Raw genomic sequence first — 22,708 nt, forward strand, 5'->3', positions numbered from 1 at the left:
CCTTTGGTACAGGATCCTTCTTTTCGTTTTTGTTTTTTGGGGATTTATTTTTTTTGGTAGAAGAATCTCAATAGGGGCGCCTGGGTGGCTTAGTCGGTTAAGTGTCCGACTTTCGCTTAGGTCATGATCTCGCGGTTTGTGGGTAAGAGCCCCACGTTAGGCTCTGTGCTGACTGCCAGCTCAGAGCCTGGAGCCTGTTTCCGTCTGTGACTCCCTCTCTCTGGCCCTCCCCTGCTCACGCTATCTTTCTCTCTCTCTCCTAGAAATAAATTAATTAATTAAAAAAAAAAAGAATCTCAATAGATAAGAATCAATTTGTGTAAGAGCTGAATGGGCTGCTAAATTAATTCGAAAATAAGCTCAATTTCTGTTTACTTTGTGGAGAAACATTTGGAAAGTATTGGTTTTTTCCTAGGCAATAAAACTGACACACTGTATTTGGAGGCTATGGAGAGAGAAGGCCTTGAAAGAGGCTCACGTGAGGAGAGTCTCACAAATGAGGGCTCGGACATTTCAGAGGCATTACTCCAGGCTAAAGAAAGGTGGCTAGAGTACAAATATACACATGCACACACATACGCACACACACGTGCATGCACACACACAAGACAGCTCCTCTTCTTCAGTAAAGTATCACCAGTTAATACCATCTATACGTATTCCAAACAGTAGTATTTAATGCTTTAGGAAAGCAAACTGTTTCTATTTGAAAAACGTCTCTATAGATATCTCTTGGGGCGCCTGGGGAGCTCAGTCAGTTAAATGTCTGACTCTTGATTTGGATCAGGTCATGATCTCACAGTTCATGAAATCGAGTCCTGAGCAGCATGGAGACTGCTTGGGATCTCTCTTCCTCTCTGTCCTTCCCCACTCACACACACTCACACACTCTCTCTCTCCTCCTCAAAGTAAATAAATAGACTTTAAAAAAAAGAAAAAAAAAAGAAGGATCTTAAACACACTGGAGTGTTAGTCTGTTTGGATAGAGTGACTACTATTGAACTCTGGAATCAGATATGGGTCCTTCCCAAAGGCCCAAAAGAGAATGATGAGGGCGAGGTCAGAAATTCAGTTGAGGTTTGCAAACACTGAAACTAGCCGTAGATGCCTTCGCCCAATACTCCATACAGCTATGGAAGAATCAGATTTGACGATGTTTCATTAGTTACTGTTAATTTAGACTTAAAAACTTCTGGCACTGTATGTGTAGTGGGTTACCTGTGTCCTCTACCAGAAAGATGTCTTCAGATCCTAAGACTCAGTACCTGTGCACATGAGCTTACTTGGAAATAGGATCTTTGCAAACGTGATTTGATTAAAATAAGGATCCCAAGATGAGATTCATGATAGGGTGGGCCCTACATCCAGTACTGGTGTCTTTATCAGAGAAAGGAGAGGGAGATTGGACACTGAGGAGGAAAATCTTGTGGAGATGGGGGCAGATACTGGAGTTAAGGAACGGCCTGGTACTGCCAAAAGTTAGAAGAGGAAAGATTCTCCCCTACAGCCTTCAGAGGGAGCATGCTGTTGCCAACACCTTGATTTCAAAGTTCTAGAGTCCAGAACTGTGAGAGGGCAAATTTCTAACATTTTAGGCCAAGTTTGTGGGAAACTTCTTGTGATGGCCCTAGGAATCTAATACAATAAAGTTCAGCAATAATATTATTATACTTTGGTCCCATGCCATTTGGAAATAATACAGCCTAATGCAGAGAAACTGCAGCTCCCATTTTTATGGCCAACTCAGGTAATTTCTGCACAGCCTTCTTGAAATATACATGTAATTTAGTGAAAAGCCCACAATATAACCAAACTGTGTAAATTCGCACTTTATTACTATATAATACACATCATCCGTGGTACATTAGGTCTGTTCAGATCATAGTAAAGACGTGCAATCTGCTCTTGATATTTTCCTTCCAAAAACAGAAGTGAGCAGGTGTATCTCTGTGAGAAGGCTTGGGCTTGTAAGCACCACGAAGTCACTTAGAGCAGAGCAGTACAGTCATCACGGTGCCCTGCTCTGTTAATTAGTCGTTGCTCTTCACTGCTATTACACAAACATGCAGGCCTTCTTTACGACCATTTCCAAAGAAGAAAACCAATAAATATTAAAAAAAATTCTCCTAGCATTAGGCATATATAGATTTAAGTAAAATATTTTTAATTGGTTACCTTTGCTGGCCACTGCAGTTGGTTAAAATTGCATTCTCAGGGGCACCTGGGTGGCTCAGTCGGTTAAGCGTCTGACTTCGGCTCAGGTCATAATCTCATGGCTTGTGGGTTCGAACCCTGCGTTGGGCTCGTGCTGACAGCCAGCTCAGAGCCTGGAGCCTGTTTCGGATTCTGTGTTTCCCTCTCTCTCTAACCCTCCCCTGCTCACACTGTCTCTCTCTCTCTCAGAAATAAAATACTAAAAAAATTTTTAAATAAAAAAAATTAAATTGCATTCTCAGTGCATGCCAACATCATCGACTGTGACAAAGAACATAACGGTAACGGTGAAAACCCTGTATGAATTTCAAGCTTTCCACTAGAAACAGAAGGAAACAGAACCAATGTTTACCAAACAGAAAAGGACTACACGTGTATCTATATGTGTTTCTGCACATAGGGAAATGCCTTTTCAAGCTTATAAGTCATATAAGCGATGGATGGTACAAAGTCTTGGACAGCATCTGTCAAAGGATCCTTCAGCATTTCCTTCTATGAATTTATAAACTGAGATAATAAATTCACTCTGACTGATAGCACATTGGATTAGGATGCATTCTCATCTCGAAAACGGCACTGGATGGAAAAATTTATACACAAAAGTCCATCAGATTCATGGTATGTGGATTATATCTCAGTAAAGCTGTTAAGGGGTGCTGGGGTAGCTCAGTTGGTTAAGCGTCCAACTTCAGCCTCGGTCATGATCTCATTTCGTGAGTTTGAGCCCCAAGTGGGGCTCTGCGTAGACAGCTCAGAGCCTGCTTCGTATTCTTGGTCTCTCTCTCACTTCCTGTCCCTCCCCCGTGCCCACGTACACTCTCTCTCTCTTGAAAATAAGTCAACATTTAAAAAAATAAAAGAAATAAGTCAGTTAAAATAAATGAGAAAAAAAAGTCTATCAAAAAGTATATCTAGCTTTTCTAAAAGTAAAAAACGAAAATGACGAAGTTAATTCTTGGATAACCAGCTACGCAAGGAGAAGAATGAAAAGGAAGAAGGCTCCGTGTTCAGGGCGAACTCTGACTTGGTTCTCACATCTAACTACTAAACAAGACGTGTACTTCTTGCACGAAACAAGAAGATGCTGTGTATACAGGAGGTTTAAGTACAGGTCGGGTGAGCCCCACAATACAAAACTTTTAACCCCTATCAATACTAGAACCATCTCAGAGTAAGCTGAGGCCTCAGCCCTTTAAAACTTAAATTTTCTCCTTTAAAGCCTTTGTTGGCCAGAAGATGAAATCAACAGAATATTTTCAAACTAGTAAGTCTTAAATCTTTACTTTAGGTCTAGATGATCCATTCCCAATTAATCAAAAGTTATCTTGGACTGACCATTTTGCTTTTTTGAAGCTATTCTGGAAAAAGCTTGAGGTAAAATTTTGATATGGAAGCACCCTTCCTCTCAAAGTTCAAAGATTTCCCAGTGGTGCAGGACCAAAACTCTTAGCCACGCTCATTCCAAATTAAGAAACTCTTTTTGATGTGACCGAGCATGCACTGCTGGAAAACCATCTAATGGGGGTGTTGAAGGAGAATGTTCATGCATTAAACAGAAGGTTAGAAGATGGTCATGACTTGATACATTTATAAACCTGTCATTAATATCTCAAATAAAAAAATGGAATAGGACCTCAAGGGAATTCATGAAGTACATCACTAAATGTGCTGAGTATTCCAAATATGTATTACAGATATGCCAAAAACATTTAAAAGCTGATAGTTTTAAAAATAAACAACTTCTTTGGAATTTTAAACATTAAAAACACACAAACAACCTTTTAGCGTGTGCTATTTCTTCCACACTATTAGGGATACTCTTCAAAATATATGACTATTCAAATTAATTTGAGCTCTATCCCTTTTGCCCAGCTCATCCTTGTTATAAGTATTGGTTTATAAAGCATCAAGTAGTAAAATAGGAGGGGCAAAAAGCAATAGCTAAAAATAAACAAAACAAAAACAACAGTTACACATACATGCCATTTTAAGATTACATGGGGGAGTGCCTGGGTGGCTCAGGCAGTTAAGCGTGTGACTTCACCTCAGGTCATGATCTCACAGTTCCTGAGTTTGAGCCCCACGTCAGGCTCTGTGCTGACAGCTCAGAGCCTGGAGCCTGCTTCAGATTCTGTGTCTCCCTTTCTCTCTGCCCCTCCCCTGCTTGTGTGCTGTCTTATTCTCTCTCTCTCTCTCTCAAAAATAAATAAAACATTAAGATTTAAGAAAAAGATTACATGGAAATGAGCAGGCATCTATAAGCTGACAAGCAAATAAGATTCAGTACACAAAATTTTAAAAAACTGATGACTATGGGAACATATCAATAACAGGAAAAATATTTAACTCTCAACACAAACACAGGGTTTTTGGTTACTGAACTGGACTAAATGCAGTAGAACTGTGGCCATTCGATGGATAAAAATAGTTCTTGGAAAGAATAGTGGGGTAGAGAGTATTAATTCAAACTGAGCCCATATAACAACACAATCAGTACCCATTTGTACAATGGTTTGCTTTTGTAGAACCTACATCCTTTCATTTCAAAGGTAAATCAATAATTAAAATGATAGTTCACTGACCCTTCACTCTAACATGAAAGCAGCCTCCCAATCCCTCAAAACTAAATGAATCACAAGGTTTTCCTTAACAACATGCATGTGTGCACATGCGCACACACACGCACATACCAGTTTCTGATTAGATTAAAACAGCAATCAATTATGGCAGTGGCATGTTAGGTTAAATGAGACCGGAGTGCTCTATTAGACCATTTCCTGGTGCCACTAATGCAGCCAAATACTTCCTAGAAATCGATGAGTACATTTCAGTAAATAGTACTCCAAGTTTTCCCCAGCTCTTTGCCAACCAACACAAGTAAGATGTAGAAAAGAAATGTAGAAGACGAAGAGTAAAATTATTTGAGATCCAGCAAAGAAAGCAGGAGAAACTTATAACTAATGTCTCTGTGCCTTGGATTAAGCCCAAGGAAGGAAGAAAAATCTGTTCTCATAATTACAATAATTTAAAAAGTGCAGGTCGGAATTCCTTTCGTGAATTCAGTCTCTCCGAGCCCTCTGAGAGTAACCGATGTTTCCCTCTATACCTCCACAGCTGGGTCTCCCGTTCTCTTAGTCTCTCTGGAAGAGAATTAGCCAAGAAACCTAGCATTCTGAAATCACCTGGTCAACACGGGGGCCTTCAGCCTGGCTGGCATGCTAGGCTTCCACCCGCACCAGTCCTGCCGCCCGGCAGCTCTTACCTGAATGTCTGTATCCTTCACAGGCTCAAGAGGCTCAAAGGTGGTGGCCGCACTGAGACTCTCCAAACGTTGGGAGATGTGGGATATGTCAAGTCCCCGAGACCCGAGGAGAACTGACCTACATGAGTATACAGGGCAGGGAGGAAAAAAACAGGATTAGGACACCTAATATGCTTCATGAAATACTAGAGAGTATTGTTTTATTCAAAACCTCCTATGTACTGCCCAGACACTTTTATACGGCTTTTTATGCCTTTCCATAAAGATCTGTCACATGTAATAACAGACACAGTATTGCATTTGGTAATAAGCGATAGTTCCGATCATGCCTGAATTACACCGAAGAACTTGCCTAAATAAAATGATAGAATATCAATATCAATAAAAGTATACGTTAGACTACTACCAACATTTTACAGCAAAGTACATCATGAGGAAGATACTATTCTCAATCCCCATTTTAGATGGGAGAACTAAGGTGCAAAGAGGTTAACTGACTTATCCAAAGTCAGAGAGCCAGGAAACGGCAGAGCCAGCTCATGAGGCTCCAGAGCACAAACTCTTAACCACCATCCTGAATTCACAGCCTCTGTAAAGACAGATTATAGTGAACCACAAATTTCAGAAGCTTCAGGAGTAACGCAGCAGAAACTTTATTCATCAGTTATGAAAACTAAGTCTGGGGCCATCAATGATTTGAGGAGTGCAGTCAAACACAGATCCAAGGCTAGTTCTTCATGGCTTCTCTTTAAAGGCCAAACACTGGGGGCACCTAGGTGGTTCAGTCAGTTGAGTGTTTGACTCTTGATTTTGGCTCAGGTCGTGATCTCACACTTCGTGGGATCGAGCCCCGCATCTGGCTCTGTGCTGACAGCATGGAGCCTGCTTAGGACTCCCTCTCTGCTCCTTTCCTACTCCTATGCATGTGAGAGTACACACTCTCTCTCAAAATAAACATTAAATAAATAAATGCCAAGAGTCATATCTACTACATCTTCAGGCTCCCTCTCTGTCGCCCAATCCAGTAATATAGGAGCCTGTCACCTGACTAGTCAATGCTTTTGAAGTGAGATGGGAAGAATACAGCTGGTTTTATTTCTACTTATCTGGGGCAATGTAACATGGAAGAGTTTAAAAAAAAAATCAGTGTCTCACTAATATCTAGAATACTCTCTGGAAGAAAGAAACTTGGGAGAAATAGATGCTTAGACTGTTGCTCGTGGATGATGATTTTAGTACCCAAAATCCCACCAACAAAGTTTATGGTCCTTCTGAGTAACTCAGAAGAAGCTACACCACTTGGCAGCACAAGGAACCCTAACACCTACAGGTGTGACACCTAAGATTTTCAATCCTGAACTAACAGATGTATTGGAGAAGAGAAAGGACTTCGTGTTTATTTCTAGTTTTCTAAGTACTACAGAAAAGATGTTGTGCACACAGAGGGCTCCCCACTATAGATTTTTGTCTCTTCCACGTAGAGGGGTTACCTAGAATGCCATCCTTGAGGCTTCTCCTCCAGGCTGCCATGTCAGATAGATAATCTTACCTCTCTTCTAATAATCTGTAATAGCTAACTTTTTTTTTTNGAGGGATTGTAATAGCTAACTTTCTAATCCAGCAGTTCCCAGCCCTGGTTACACATTAGAATCACCCGGGCAACTTTCCTCCCAATGATTCTGAATAGTGTTGGGTGAAGCCTGGAGCATGGGCATCAAGGTAACACTCTCCTTCCTTTTTTAATAGCTTTACTGAAATATAATTCACATACCATACAATTTACCCATTTAAAGTGTATTCTTTAATTCAGCTGGTTTTAGTCTATTTACAGAGTTGTATAACCATCGTCACAATTTTAGTGCATCTTCATCACCCCCCAAAACAAACATCCTTACCCATCAATAGTCATTCCTCATGTCCTTTCCTAAACTCCCCTCAACCCTTGGCAACCATTAATCTAGTTTCTGTCTCTACAGATCTGCCTATTCTGGACATTCCATATGAATGGAATCATATAATATGTGGCCTTTTGCAACTAGCTTCTTTCATTTATCATAATGCTTTTTCAAGATTCATCCATGTTGTAACCTGTATCAGTACTTCATTTCTTCTTATAATTGAGCAGTATTCTATTATATGGATACATCACATTTTATATTTATGAATGTATCCATTCATCAGCTGATAGGCATTTGGGTTGTTTCCACTCTGGGGCTATTATGAAAATGCTGCCATAAACATTCATGTACAAGTGTTTGTATGAATATGTTTTCATTTTTCTTGGATATATACCTTGAAGTAGAATTGCTAGATCATACAATAATTCTCTGTTTAACCTTCTGAAGGTGGCTTTCCAAAGCAGTTACACCATTTTATATTCCTATGAGTGATATACAAGGGTTCCAATTTTTTCTAAATCCTCACCAATATTTATTATCTTTTTGATTAGTCATATTAGTGGGCCCTCCTTTTCAAACCGTTACAGAAAATCATGGGGCGCCTGGATGGCTTAGTCGGTTAAGCATCCGACTTCGACTCAGGTCATGATCTCACAGTTCGTGGGTTTGAGCCCCATGTCAGGCTCTGCTAACAGCTCAGAGCCTGCAGCCTGCTTTGGATTCTGTGTCTCCCTCTCTCTCTGCCCCTCCCCTGCTTGTGCTCTGTCTCTCAAAAATAAATAAACATTAAAAAAAATTTTAATCTTACAGAAAAACTTTAAATACAAAATTAAAACAGTAAACTTCCTTGTACCCATTATCCAGCTTCAACAATTAACATGTCATAGACAACCCTGTTTCATCAGCATCCCTACCTGTTTCCCTTTCGACCACCAGATTATTTTGAAGTAGATCTAAGATATTCCCCCAATTATTTCACAATTTAAAAATTATTATTTTTTTGAATGGGATGCAAATAAGATCTCTGCTTGTGAATGACGATACGCTTCCTAAATCACTTTTAATCTATAGGTTGCTCCTCCATCTCATTTTCCTTACAATTTCTTTATTGGAGACTCTGGGTTATTTGTCCTGTAGAGCAGTACTACTCAGACTTGAACTATACACACGAATCACCTGCAAAGCATATTAAAATGTAGACTCTGATTCAGCAGATCCGTGACGGGGCTTGAGAGTCTCCATTTCTAAAAAGCCTGCAGCTGACGGGACAACACTAACAGCAGCAAGGGCGTAGTTTCTCACATAACAGTTTTAATGACTGCATCCCCCGAATGTCATTTAACATGTTCCTCCAGCCTCTGTATTTCCCTTAAATTGAAAGTAAGCTCTAAAGGTCTGATTGGATTCGGGTGACATTATTTTTTGGTTAGATTACTGGAGACTTGCATCAAGAAGTCTGTAATGTCTGGTTATTTCTCTTGGAAGGTTAGCAGATACTGATGATCACTGCAGAGAGTCATTAATTCCCAAAGGGCTGCAAAATGGTGGTATTCTATTTTTATTAGCTAGAATGTTTCCTTTCAGAGCAACTCTCTTCATCCACTATGGATACTCTGAACGAGGAGATCGTTCTCCAGCACCCTCAAAGTGACTGATGTGTTTCGTTTTAGTGTCACTATGAACTCGTGAATTTAAACATTCATACACATATGAATTGAAATATATTAAACACTTATTGATGTGTTTCGATCCACTGCGGTTACTATCCTTATGATACTCAAATCACCTCCTCTTTAGCCAGGAGAAACCTTCTGAAGATGGTTTCTGAGTTCTTCTGATATGACTCAGGTAGACCTTCATAACTTCCCTAGGACGAGATGTTTCATGTTCATCTTCTACAGACCTGCCCCAGACCTGGCATCAGCTAACTCTCCAAAGAACCCCAGTTGTTTTTATTAAAAAATGGATTTTAGGGGCATCTGGGTGGCTCAGTCGGTTAAGCGTCCCACTCTTTTTTTTTTTAATTTTTTATTTCTAGGGGAGAGAGAGAGAGACAGCGTGAGCAGGGGAGGGTCAGAGAGAGAGGGAGTCACAGACCGAAACAGGCTCCAGGCTCTGAGCTGGCAGTCAGCACAGAGCCCGACATGGGGCTCGAACCCACGAACCGCGAGATCATGACCTAAGCGCAAGTCGGACGCTTAACCAACTAAGCCACCCAGGCGCCCCAAGCGTCCCACTCTTGACTTCAGCTTAGATCGTGATCCCACGGTTTGGTGGGTTTGAGCACCAAGTTGGGCTCTGTGCACTGACTGTGTGGAGCCTGCTTGGAATTCTCCCTCTCCTGTCTCTGTGCCCCTCCCTGGCTCATGCTCTGTCTCTCTCAAAATAAATAAATAAATTTAAGGAAAAAGTGGATTTCAGAGGCACTACTGAGGCACTAGGACTGCTCACTGCTACACTGTTTCTAGGCCTTGTGGAAAGCAGGGCTAGACATGAAGTTTTTACTTCTGTTTCAATTTTCTTAAGATAGATTACATCATAAGTTTATACTGATACTTCCAATTCAAAATTTGAAACACAAGGTTCCAGTTCTCAACATCACCACCCTAACTACTTATCTGCTTTGTCCCATACTATAAACACAACAGTCCCCCAAACTGCAGTGACGACACCTCCAGCATGACGACTGAAGGCAGATTATGATACCACTTGGAACTGTTCCTCTCTGTGTGGTTATATCACCAACTGAATTAAGCATTTATTTTCCTTTTTTAGGAATTCCTTTTTTGAAATTTAATTTTGTTTTATAATAATGTAAAATATTCACACAATTCCAAAGTCAAATTTATTTAAAAAAAAAAGTCCCTGTTTTCTCTACTTTATTCCCTCCCTTTCCTGTAAGTAATCTTTTATTTGTTTACTTTTTATATTAATCATGCCTTTTTATTTTCTGTGTCTGATGGTTTCGTAACTGGGGCCTTGCTGACATCGGAAGGAATGCCCCTCTTCCCCCACCAAGGTTAGCAAATTCCGAGAGACAGCGAGAGCAAATTTCAAAAGTGAACTATTGAGTTCAGAGTGCATACCTCACCACCTCAATGGGGCACTGATCATCCCACCAACAGTATAGGACAGTTTCAATCTTCTCCACACCCTCAACACTCACCATGGCCTGTCTTGATTATAACCACCCTAGCGTGTGTGTGAAGAGGTACACTGTAGTTTTGATTCGCGTTTCCCTGACAGCTGGTGATGTGGAACATATCTTCATTTGCTTGCTGACTGTACATCGTCTTTGGAGACACAGCTATTGAGATCTTGTGTTCGTTTTTAGATTGGGTTGTGTTTTCATTGTGTTGGAAGTTTTTTACAATATTCTGGATACAAGTCCCCTGTCAGATACATAATTTGAAAATATTTTCTCTCATTCTGTGGGTTCTTTCATAATTGCGTCCTTTGAAGTACAAACCTTTTTTCATTTGGATGAAGTTCAATTTACCTATTTTTTACTCGGTCACCTGTGCTTTTGGTTTCTGTCTAAAAAGGTTCTGCCTAACCTAAGGTCAGAAAGATTTAGACCTATGTTTCCTTCTAAAAGTTTTAAAGCTCTAGCTCTTACGTTTGGTCTGTATTCATTCTTTTACATATAGATATCCAGTTGTCCCAGCATTATTTGTTGAAAAAACACTGAATGCTCTTGGCACTCTTGTTGAAAAATCAGCTGATCATAGACACACGGGTTTATTTCTGGACTCATAATTCTATTCAATTGTGTATCCTTATGCCAGTACCACATGGTGTCGATTGTGGTAGTTTTGTCTAAAGTTATGAAATTGGAACTATAAGCCTTCCAACTTTCTTCTGCCTTTTAAAAATTGTTCTGGCCACTCTAGGTCTCTCATATTTCCACATGGATTTTAGGATCACCTTGTCAATTTCTGCAAAAAAGCCAGCTGGAATTTTGATAAGGACCGCACTGAATCTGCAGATCAATTTGGGAAGTATTAACACCTTAATAATACTAAGTCTTCCAATTTGTGAACACTGGGTGTCTTTTATCTGCTTTCTTAAATAAGAAAGAGCACTGTACATATTTCTCCACCTTATCTTCTATTTTACTTGACAATATCTCTCGGAGTCATTCTGTAGTAGGGTACATTCTCATTCTTCTGTACTACTGAAAAGTACTCCATTACAAAGACGTACCACATCTATCCAACCAGTTTCCCATGGATGGATGCTTGGGTCGTTTCCACTTTTTACCATTACAAATAATGCCAATGCATATTGTTGGGTACACATCCTTCATACTTTTGCCAGTGTATCTTTGGGATGGACCCCTGGAAGAGGGACTGCTGGGTCAAGGGTAAATTGGCCAGATACCGCCAAATTCTGTCCCACAGGTGCCGTATCTCCACCAGTGGTATGTGGGAATGTGCCCAAGGCCCAGGCAATGTTAAGGTGTACAAGGGTTGAGAGTCTTGAAATGAGAAACCTAGCGATTAGAGGAGTCCAAAGAGAAAGGTCGTCTGAGGGGGTGTCACCCGCAGGAACTGTCCAGTCACAGGCAGAAGCCCTGATGGGGAAAGGGAGACGGACTGAGAACTGAGGAAAAGGGCATGGAATCTAGGGTAACAGACAGCTTTACAGATAAAGGCTGTACCAGAAACGTCCAGCTTGTAAGGGTAGAAAAGTCCAAAGGCTCCTGGCCTTCTACCTGCCCCAGTTTCCGCAAACCAGGCAGCTTCTCCTGAGCAAAATGCCGCAGAGGCTGGAGTCAAACACTCTAGTCCCAGAAGAGGAGAACAAAAGGTGTTCTCAGAGCACACGGGAAACAGAAACAGTCAGGAGGCTCGGGTTCAAGTTTTAACTGTCACTTCCTGCCTGAAAATCTTGGACACATCCGTTTTCCAAGCTTCATTTTTTAACTCTGTTAAATCTCGAGAAAAACCCCTGCCTCTCTCACCTCTCAGGCTTGTGACAAGCAGTCAGAAGGCCTATGACAACTCTTTGGGAACTGAAAAGTGCCAAAGGAATGGGAGAGATTCTTACTGACCAAGCTGGATTTGAATTCTGGCTTGGCCGCTTGCTATCTGACGCTTCCCAATTATAAAACAGAGATAATAAACACTTATTTCACAGGGTTATTTTAAGAAGAAATTATATAACGCATGTAAAGTGGCTGGCACAATGCCTGACAAAGAGCAAGTGCTCAAAAAGGTTGCTTAGTAAGTAGTATTACCTCAAGTAAATTTATAATTTACTGTAAAACTTCGGGCACATAAATGTTGGTACATCCTTTGCGCGAACATGGAGAGAAGGGTGAAAGAACAAGCAAATTAATAACACTGGTTATGCTGGGGACAAAGTTAAGACAGAGAGTGACTGCTGGCTTTCTCTTTGTACAACTCTAAGTTGTCTGGCTTTCTGAATTTGACTGGAAAAATCCACTGAGGCATCTCTGATGGGAAAAGAGAGGGAATGCAGCTGAAAATGGGTACCCAGGGAGGGCTTCTCAGCCACTGATGATATTCTATGTCTTCACCGTGCAATGTGCAATTCATTTTATTATTATTTACACGAGGAGTCAGCAAACTTATCCTGTAAAAGGCAGACAGTAAATATTTCAGGCTCTGCAGGCCATACGGTCTCTGTCATAACCACTCAACTCTGCTACTGTAGCACAAAAGCAGCGCAGACAATACATAAATAAGTGTGGCCATGTTCCAGTAAGACTTTAACAGGCAGCGGGCTGGATCTGGCTCATGGATCACAGGCTGACAACCCCTGATTTGCACCTTTATGTATGTTATGCATATTCTTTATGTGTGAAGAAATTTAACAATTTAAAAATATCAAACACACATGCAAAAAAGCCTTCAAATCTGTTCCCTCAAATGAAAAATCCAACAAAGTATATTTAAACAAATGAATTCAGCACAGAACAATTCAATCTGAAGTCTACAATCTAATCTTAACTAAAATCTTAAAGACACATTTTCTTTCAAAATTTATTTCATGTAAGAAAATGTTTCCTCCTCAGTTCTCCTCTCTGCTTTCACCCTGTGCTAAAATATTCACATCACACTTTATGTCTGCCTGTCAAGGTGGAAAAATACAGTCATCAGCCCTTTGGTTTCTTTTTAAGCACCTGCCCCACCCTATACCCATTCTTTCAATGTTCCAACTTCCTCCTCCCTAAAATAATGAATTTAAGGTAGAAAGAGATGAGGAAGAATGGAAATTTACAAGAAAGAGAGCATGACTGATAATTGTTACCAAGAAAACATTTTCCCTTTTTGCTCTTAATAGGCTGTAAAGCTGATGCAATTAAATTATAACTATAGCAACTCAGCTGGCGTCGCGCTCCTGCAGCATCCCTGCACACAAGCACAGAGCCTGCGCTCAAGGCTGAGGGTGACGCAGGTGGCCAGCAGCGACGGGCGGGAGCCTGCAAGGAGGGCAAGTAAGCACATCTGTCCTAAGGTGGTGGGAAACAGCGCAGAGGAGCAACCGGCTGGAGAGTAAAAACTCCCTGCCAGAGTGCTCCCGATCTGCTTCCACCAATACCAAAGGAAGCAAAACTAGTATTTTAAAAATAAAATTCTGGGGAGACCTACAGAATTTCCACAACATCCTCACTAACTCAGTGGAGCAGCCAAAGCTCTCAGCATTCAAGAGTAGCTGGGAAAAGAACGTGGCCCTTATACTCACTCTTGTGACATTTACTACAAACCCGAAGTAACACCCTCATGGAAACATCAGCACTTGGGTCTTTCTCAACTTCAAACAATGAAGACTGAGCAGACGATTAACAATTTCCCACATCTCCCATTGCAGAATCTCCGTGATTTTCCGGACCCACTAAGGTCACAGGAAAACAGCACCCCTCCAACCTTCCATGGTCCTTCCATCAGGGCTCTGGGGTCAGCCTCACTGGGTTTGAATCCTGGCTCAACACTCACCGGGTCTGTGACCTGACAGTTTCCTGCACTCTCTGAGCCTCAGCTGCTCAACTGTGATGAAGGGACAACAGCCCTAAAATTCGTTTTGAGGATTAAGTAAAATCTTAAGTGTAGCTGAGTTTCTGACACACAGTAAGTAATCATAAATCACGTTTCTCTGGAAAGCAGCAAAGTGTTTTTCCCCGTCTCCCAAAATTATAAGCTCCTTGAGGGCAAGAACCACATGTGATTCACGGCTGTAGCCCCCGAGGTGGCCCAGGCCTGGCAGGCGGGGCCCCCAACCCCTGGCTGTGCCGGCAACAGGCTGGTGGCTGCTGTGAGGCAGCAGGGGCCACCGGCCGGACAGCCAGTCGGCACTTTCCTCAGCAGCGCTCTTGGGCCCGACTGCTTCCCTGTTCTACGGGCAACTGGCAGGCCCTGCAGGTCTGAGGCCTTGCAGAAGCAGCTGTCGGGGTTGCCAACAATGACCAGAAAGAGTCACCCCTCACCTGAATGGCCTTTTGTCACTGACAGCTTGTCAATCTCTTCTAGGTGCTCTTAAAAAGTTTGCTCGTCTCGGAGTGCTCCCTGGCTTCGAAGGTAACACTTACCCGTGGAACCGCATTTACTAATACAGCGAACCCAATCAGGAACTACTGTAACAGGTGTCCGTGCGATGGAACCCCTCACCTTTCCCCAGCCCAATCATCTCTGCCTGTGACACGGGAGCACAGCCTGGTCAGGTGACAGGCTGGAAAACCTGGGCCAGGGAGACAGAGCAAGGCTGCTGACCTGTTTACAAAACCTCTGAATTCCCAAGAATCTGGCTCGTGTCTGTCATTTACAGACTGCGCCCTAATTCAAGGAAGGACAGAATGGGATCCTGCCCCCGAGCCACCCCCAGCAGTGCTGCCTCCCCACCAGTACTCACGCCTTGACATCTGCCGTCTCCTGAGATGTGCGCGTGAGGGTGCGGGAACGCAGGCGCTCGCCCGCCTGCTGGATCTCCTGGAGGTTCCGTTCCACGTGGGGAAGCTCGGAGATGCCCTCCGTCTCCGCAGCAAGCTGTTCAGCTTGCTGGAGGAGCTCACCAAACCCCTCAGTATCCATTGGAGATGCAGATCCTGGATGGGGGAGGAAAAAGAAGAGACCGAAATCAAGGGGAAGCCAGGCTTCGAAAACTGCCCGAGTCTGTTACCAGCTAAACGGAACACGAGGACTTTCTGTAAACAGACCAGGAGACAGCTCGTCAACAAGCAGGATTTGTTCCTGAACAGAGCCCAAGAACAGGCCTCACAGAGAGAATGAGTCAGACTGTGGAGAAATAGATCATTTCTGTGCATATTGACAACCCCAAGATTGACTTCTGCCATCAGAACAAATGCAAAGAAATCAAGCGACAGACCAGAATTCCTGCCTCCTTCCACGGACTCCGAGCCAACAAGGAAATGGAAGGCTCGGTGGCCAGCTCCGGGAAGGCTAAAGAGCAATACCGTGGCACCTCCTATTCCACGTGTCTTAGAAAACCCCACCATCTACAGAGGGCCGGGCAATTTAGGGGTCCTTAGATCATATGGTTCTCAACAACTCTACGAGGTCCTGAGTAGACAGGAGAAGCAAGGCCAGTCCACGTAGAGCTCAGTCAGGTGCCCAGAGCGCTCTCGGCCGCAGTGGGGCTATGTGGCCACAAGCACAGAGGTGTCCTGACTAATCCTGTGTCATCCTCACACCTGTTCCTTTACTAACCTAAAAGACAGTCCTAAAATTCATGTTCAAGAGTGCATTCACCCATTCTTTCACTTACAAGCTCACTGAGGGCAGAGATCCATGCCTGGTGGTTATAGATGACATTCACGGTATTAGACTCAACTGTTACAATACCTACTACTTTTAGAAATGCCACTGTTACTAATAATTGTGTTAATACAAACAGCAGCTGGCTTCTATATCACAAATATTATTAACAAGACCACCTGTTTCTCCAACAGCTGACAGAGAAAAAGTCCTATGAACAGTGTTACTGTTTAATGGATATTACACCTTTATGAATCTTATATGTACTATACATTCCTTGCACAAAATTCTTGAACAAGGGCATGTTTTAAACTCCTACCACTGTTTAAATCAACAGAATGTAAACAGTATCGCTACCATTAAAAAAAAACTTACATTGCTAAAAGATTGACAAGATTATTTCTTTAAAAAATTTTTTAAATAGTAGCTCTTGTTGATCATACTTTTTTCTTCTTTGTTTTAAACCCATGGCTTCCACTGTACCTTTGAAATACCACTAGTCTAGAATGGTAGTTACAATGGTAATGTAACATATAATTATATGTCAGCTATGAAGCTCAGGTTAATGTTAAAAGGGCATGGTTATCACCATAAATCCATAGGAGGAGAAGGATTTTTTTTTTTTAAGTGGACATTAAAGGATGTTAAATTTACAGGCAAAGGCACAAGGTTAAAACAAAAATAACTCAGCTGGCGTAAAGAAAAAAACACTTTGGTGTTCTTTAATCTTTAGACAAAAAGTCATATACACACTAATTCTTTTTCCTAAAGTTTCTAGATAATCATTGTCTTGTTTTGACCCAAAGCAATGAGGCCGTAACTGGCCATCTCTACCTGTCGGAAAATGGGGATGGCAGAACAAATGGGTATTCTCAGGAACTGAAGAAAGAAACAGAGGTTTGTTTTTTTTAATTACATATTTATTTATTTTGAGAGAGAGGGAGGCTCAGAGAGATGGAAAGAATCCCGTCCGCACTGTCAGCACAGAGCCTGTGGTGGGGCTCAATCTCATGAACCATGAGATCATGACCTGAGCTGAAAGCAAGCATCAGACACTTAATCGACTGAGCCACCCAGGTGTCCCCAAAATGAGTATTTTTAAACACAGCTCCTGTCTGATCATGTTTTTCCTCAGAAACAAACAGGGCCAATGACATTCTACTAACTAGCAGAAACATGGTTGCTCATCAGAAAGGGGAAAGAAAAGTAATATGCCACCACTTCCCCCCACTCAGCCCTTTTTAATCTAAGATAAAAATAATTCGTCTGAGGGAGCCAAAGAATAGGAAATACTTGGAAATATTTTTTTTCTTTCATAAGGAAAATCTTGTAACTCCTTTAATAAAGAATTGAATGAAACAAACTTTTCTAAGTTTAAAACAGAAAGAAAAGGGGTGCCTGGGTGGCTCAGTTGGTTGTGTCCTACTTCAGATCAGGTCATGATCTCGCAGTTTGTCTGATCAAGTCCTGCATCAGGCTCTGTGCTGACAGCTCAGAGCCTGGAGACTGCTTCAGATTCAGTGTCTCCCTCTCTCTCTCTCCCTCCCCTACTTGTGTGCTCTCTCTCTCTCTCTCTCATAATGTAATGAGTAAACATTAAAAAAGAAATGAATAAAAAAAGAAAAAACAGGAAGAATACATATAACATTCTGCATCCATGTCAGACAAATTCAGACAAAGGAAACGCTCAACTTCTCAAATGATGTGCCCATACAAAGACTTATAGTGATGGATTTGAGTGTAAATAGTAAATGCAAAATAAAAGTCACGTTTTACTTTAATACAGTCCCATAAATAAGATCTTTAAAAGTTAATAGAATTATTTGACCATGGTAAAATAACAGCGGAATCTCTAAACACTATCTTAATATGCCCAAAGCTGAGCTCTCATCTTTCATCAACAAAACTTGCTCCTTGGCCTTCTCTGCCCGGAGCCACCACGACTCAGCTGCTTGGGCCAGAATCCTTGAAGGCCTCCGTGACTCATCCAGGCCAACAAAGCCTTTCAAATCTACCTGCAAAATGCACCCACAATCTTCCTCTTCCCACCACCTCGACCCATTCAAGTCACCGTCCCCTCTTCCCTGGCCTCCCTGCTTCAGCGCTTGCCTCTCGCAGTCTAGCTGATCCTTTCAAAGTCAGGCCACATCCCTCCTCTGCTTAAACCTTTTGTACAAAGTGAAGCCCTATGGAAGCAGCCTCACTTCCTCTCACCTCCCAGACTTCTCTCCAACCCGGTGCCCCTTCCTTCCCTGGGCTCCAGTCCCCCTGGGGCCTCTGTGCTGCTCCCACAATGGGTCAGGCACATTCCCGCCCTAGAGCCTTTGGACCCCTTGTTTCCTCTATCCAGAATGCTCCTCTCTCAGATATGCTCTGACTGACTCCCTGTCTCTCTGTTTCAGCTAAACTGTCACCTGGCCTTTGATGCCAGCCTAGAACAAAATATTTAGGAGGGCAACCTACAACTGTTCTTAGCACTACCCTGTCTCACTGTGTCACCCCTGCTAGAACGTAAGCTGCACAAGGACAGGGATTTTGTGTGTGCGTTAGGTCCACTAATGTATCCCAAGCTTCTAGAACAGTACCTGCCACATAGTAGGTGCTCATTTGTTGAATGAATAGGAGTTTTATTCTTCCATTTGTGGAGAGTCTGTTCTTCTTGAAGGCTTCCTGCACTCTCCTGCCAAATCAGCACCCACTGGCAAGCAAAGACCAGAGCAAAAACATTCCCTTCCGACGACCAACTGATACTTAACATTTCTGAGGCAGCACAGCATAAGGCAGTGACAGTATAAATGGCATGAATTCAGATCACACTTGGTCCAGACTAGTACTTTCCCTCTAAATACCCAGACAAAAACCAGTGGAATTTTAGAAGAAACAGCTCAGTTTTCAGGTGAACAGAATTCCAAACCAAAAGAATAAACCTACAGAAAAAATTTCATCATACAACAGCAGGGTGGAAAACAAGCTTGTTCCATGTCTGTCTGAGAGAAAAGACCTACATATTTAATACCATATTTGGGAAAAACTGGATCTATCCTGCATTATAACTCAACAAGTAAGTGGATATTAATTTATAAAAAAGTTATTAGGGCTTCCAAATCTATACTGTGATGTAGTCATTGTCCCATCCCATTTCATTAAAAATTTTTAATTTACAATTAATATCATAAATATAAGGAAAATTTTATCTCTTCCACAAAATAAGTATCAATGTAGCCATAAAAGACGTGGGTTAAACCAACCAAATATCAATTTTGACTCAAGATACTGAACACTGATCATGAAAATAACCTTACTAGCCGTGTCCAGGAGAGAATCTGGGGGAGGAAAGGATGAAGTCCAAGCTTTATGTTGGAAAATCTAACCAAGACACGTGCAGAGGCTGGATGCCGGCTGCATCCTTGGTGAGGTGTGGAGGAGGGAGCCAGGAAAAAGCCCCACAGAGGCCCCATGGAAGCGGGATGTCAAATAGTCAGTGCAGCAGAATTGGGACTGGAAGGGAAAGGGCCAGGAAGGACAAAGCCACAGCACCAGGGCTCCTCTGTCACCAATGACTGAGTCTGATTATGAGGAGCCTTTGGAAACACTGACAGGTGCTTCAAGAGCATAGCAGGATAGCAGGGCCCTGGGCTGCAAACCTCCCCCATGCCACTTAGCAGAAGTCCTACTGAGCCTCCAGGGACCTCCTCAAACATCAGGGCAACCAAAGGCTTTAAAATGAAGGGCAACCTTATCACGCTGTTAGGAAGCAAGACTGGTTACTCTTGGCGTGGGGGTGGGGAGGCAGGGTGACAGAAGGGAGGCTTCTGAGAAGCTGCTAATTTTCTGGGTCTTTTAAAGCTGAGTGCTGCCTAACAGTGCATTCACTTTGAGAAAAGTCACTGAGCTAGATTCATGATTTGTGTCCTTTTCGGACTGTGTATCAACTTCAGTAAAAAAGTTCCTCCCCAAATGAGAGCCAATAACCCAAGGTTTTTCAGAGGCTACAGGACACCCCACTACATTAGAAGAATGCTCTTAGTGTGAAGTCCTGTGATCCAGATCTCTTTACCACACCTAGAGGGTGCTGAGAAAATTAACCACAGCTTTAGAGACAGCTCTTGCCTGCAGCTGAAATCAAGGGCTAAGCAGACTTCCATCTCCTCAAATTAGTCAGCATTCACCTGTCATTCACTGCCCCAAAACTGCCCCCTTCTGGGCACATACACATCCTTAAATGAAAGGGGAAAAAAAATCCCCAAACTGCTTATAGGATGAAATGAATAAAAAGGCAGAGCAAAAATGCATCAATTTCAGTTCACTTGCTACTAAGACGTATCTTAATTATGAAAAATATGGTCATTTTTACATTCTCAATATAATCATGTTAAATATTTAATCAAGCCAGAAAAGAGTGTAGCATAATAAAAAATTTATTTGGTCTTTGTCTCAGTTCTTGGCACAAAGCTCCTAAAACCCTTGGAATATCCTGAGGTTGGGAGTCTTTCGTAACATACAGGGAGCTCCACTTGAGCACGCTTGAGCTTATGTGAAGGAGGTGACTTGGGGATGGGGGCATCCTGGACAGCCTTAGGACGGGGCCAGTCACCACAAAGACCAAATGATTAGAGGGCTGGAACTCTCAGCCCCCCAGCCACCAACCTCTGAGAAAGGGAAGGGGACCGCAGATCAAGCTCTACAAAAACTCTTTAACAATGAGTTAAAGACGAGCTTCTGGGTTGGTGGCCACATGCTGGGAGCACGCCAGTTCCACACGGACAGAAGCTCCTGTGCTGGGGTCCTTCCAGAGCCCGCCCTAAGTACCTATCAGGGTGTTCACTTGTACCCTTTATAATAAATTGGTAAATTTCTCGGAGCTCTGTGGGCCCCTCTAGCAAGTTAATCAGACCTGAGGAGAGGGTTGTGGGAACCTCAGATCTAGAGCCAGTAGGTCAGAAGCACACGTAACAACCTGGCCTTGCGACTGGCTTCGGAAAGGGGGGTGGGGGTGGCGCACGGTTGTGTGGGACTGAACCCTTAAGCAGTGGGGACTGCCGCTATCTCCAGGTACACAGCGCCAGGAGTGACTTAAACTGTACCAGCCAGCTGGTGCGCAGGCAATCTGAAAATTGCCTGATGTGTGGAAAACCCACACACTGGGTGTCAAAAGTGAAGCGCTGTGGTGGTGAAGTAGTGTGACACTGAAGGAAACACACGAAGGGTATTTTTCCCTTCCAAATGGATAATTAAATATTCAAACTGCTCAACACTTCCAGACCGTTTTAAATCAGTATTCTCGGAGTGGCCCCTTCAGGATTTCGCAGATGGTCTGATTCTTAGTTTCTTACAGTATTCATGCTTATTGTATTAAAATGTCTACACATCTGTTTTCTGGTATTAATTATTAGTTCATTAGCGTCTTTTCTTCTAAAGCACCAGCCACAAGCAGAATGTGCCTTCCCACTTTCCCAGGGCCTTATGGACTCCCAAGCTGGGGAACCACTGAGTGCTTTAAAGAACACCAGGTCATCTCAGAAGTGGCTGTGATACCCTAGTTCTCTTGACATAGCCCATGAGACTTATAGGATATAGTTCAAAAATGAGCACCTTCAGTGCCTCAAAGCTGACAGAAAACAAAGGAAAGTATGAAAGAGCCTCACAGCCATCCATCCTGTCTACCACACACTTTTCCAGTTTCTGTTCTTTAAGACTGGTATGCTAGGGCAAGGGTCAGCAAGCTTTTTCTGTAAAGGGCCAGACAGCAAATGATTTTAGGCTTTGTGGGCCATCCTGTTGCACCTGCACAACTGTGCCTGAAACTGGATGATAGGTAAACCAATGAGCATGGCTGTGCGCCAATAGAATTCTCATCATGGCCACCCAAATATGAATTTCATGTAATTTTCACTTGTCACAAAATATTCTTCTTCAGATCTTTGTGCCAACAATCTAAAGCTGTACAAGCCCTTTTTAGCTTCTCAGGCCTACAGTTATAGTTTGCCAACCCCATTTTGCCTAGGTAAATCTGAGCTAGAAGGTAAGTAAATCCGGATTCAACGCTTACTGGCTATATGCCCCTGGCACAGCTACCCTCACTAGCAGTGAAAACACTATCGTGTAAAGATTAACACAACAGGCCTGTTGTCATTCGCCTTCTCTCTGTAAGGTGTTTATTTAGACAGCAGTTTTGGGGGAAGAAATCTGTTTTGTAAATGATGAAACCTATCCAGATAGTATTCCTTTGACCTAATGCACAGAATGCTAGAGGGAACTCCCTGCCCTTCTCAAGGACGGTACAACACATCAAACCATGTGCATTTCCCCTTTTCCTTATCACCCACAATCCAAACAGGATGGTTATCCCGGGAATATAAAGGGGTAACAGATGAAAAGATAAAGCAAGGACATCTGTCTTTCCTTCAGTCTTAAAGGAATCTCTCTGTCACTGACTGCATGGGGAAATGACACCATTTTCCCTGCAGAATTTCAATACATTCAGGCATTACTTCTAAGTACTCACTGTGAAATTCTATTACCACACACCCAAATATTATCTCTTTCCACTACAAAGATCGTGGAATCTAAGAAATGCATGTATTTTGCACATGCTG

General features: G+C 42.5%; 1 protein-coding gene across 1 annotated transcript in view; it reads right to left on the reverse strand.

Moving 5' to 3' along the window:
* NUP93 (nucleoporin 93) overlaps window positions 1-22,708 on the reverse strand; it is a 103,738-nt gene that overhangs the window by 68,195 nt on the left and 12,835 nt on the right. The window contains exons 2-3 of the mRNA XM_077751301.1: window positions 15,250-15,442; window positions 5,477-5,594 (exon numbers count right to left, since the gene is read on the reverse strand). Of these exons, the coding sequence (XP_077607427.1) occupies window positions 5,477-5,594; window positions 15,250-15,428 (297 nt within the window). The 5' untranslated portion in view covers window positions 15,429-15,442. The remainder of the gene's footprint in view (window positions 1-5,476; window positions 5,595-15,249; window positions 15,443-22,708) is intronic.

This window comes from Crocuta crocuta, unplaced genomic scaffold (assembly GCF_008692635.1).
Source record: "Crocuta crocuta isolate KB4526 unplaced genomic scaffold, BGI_CrCroc_1.0 scaffold124, whole genome shotgun sequence".
NCBI classification, from domain to species: Eukaryota; Metazoa; Chordata; class Mammalia; order Carnivora; family Hyaenidae; genus Crocuta; species Crocuta crocuta.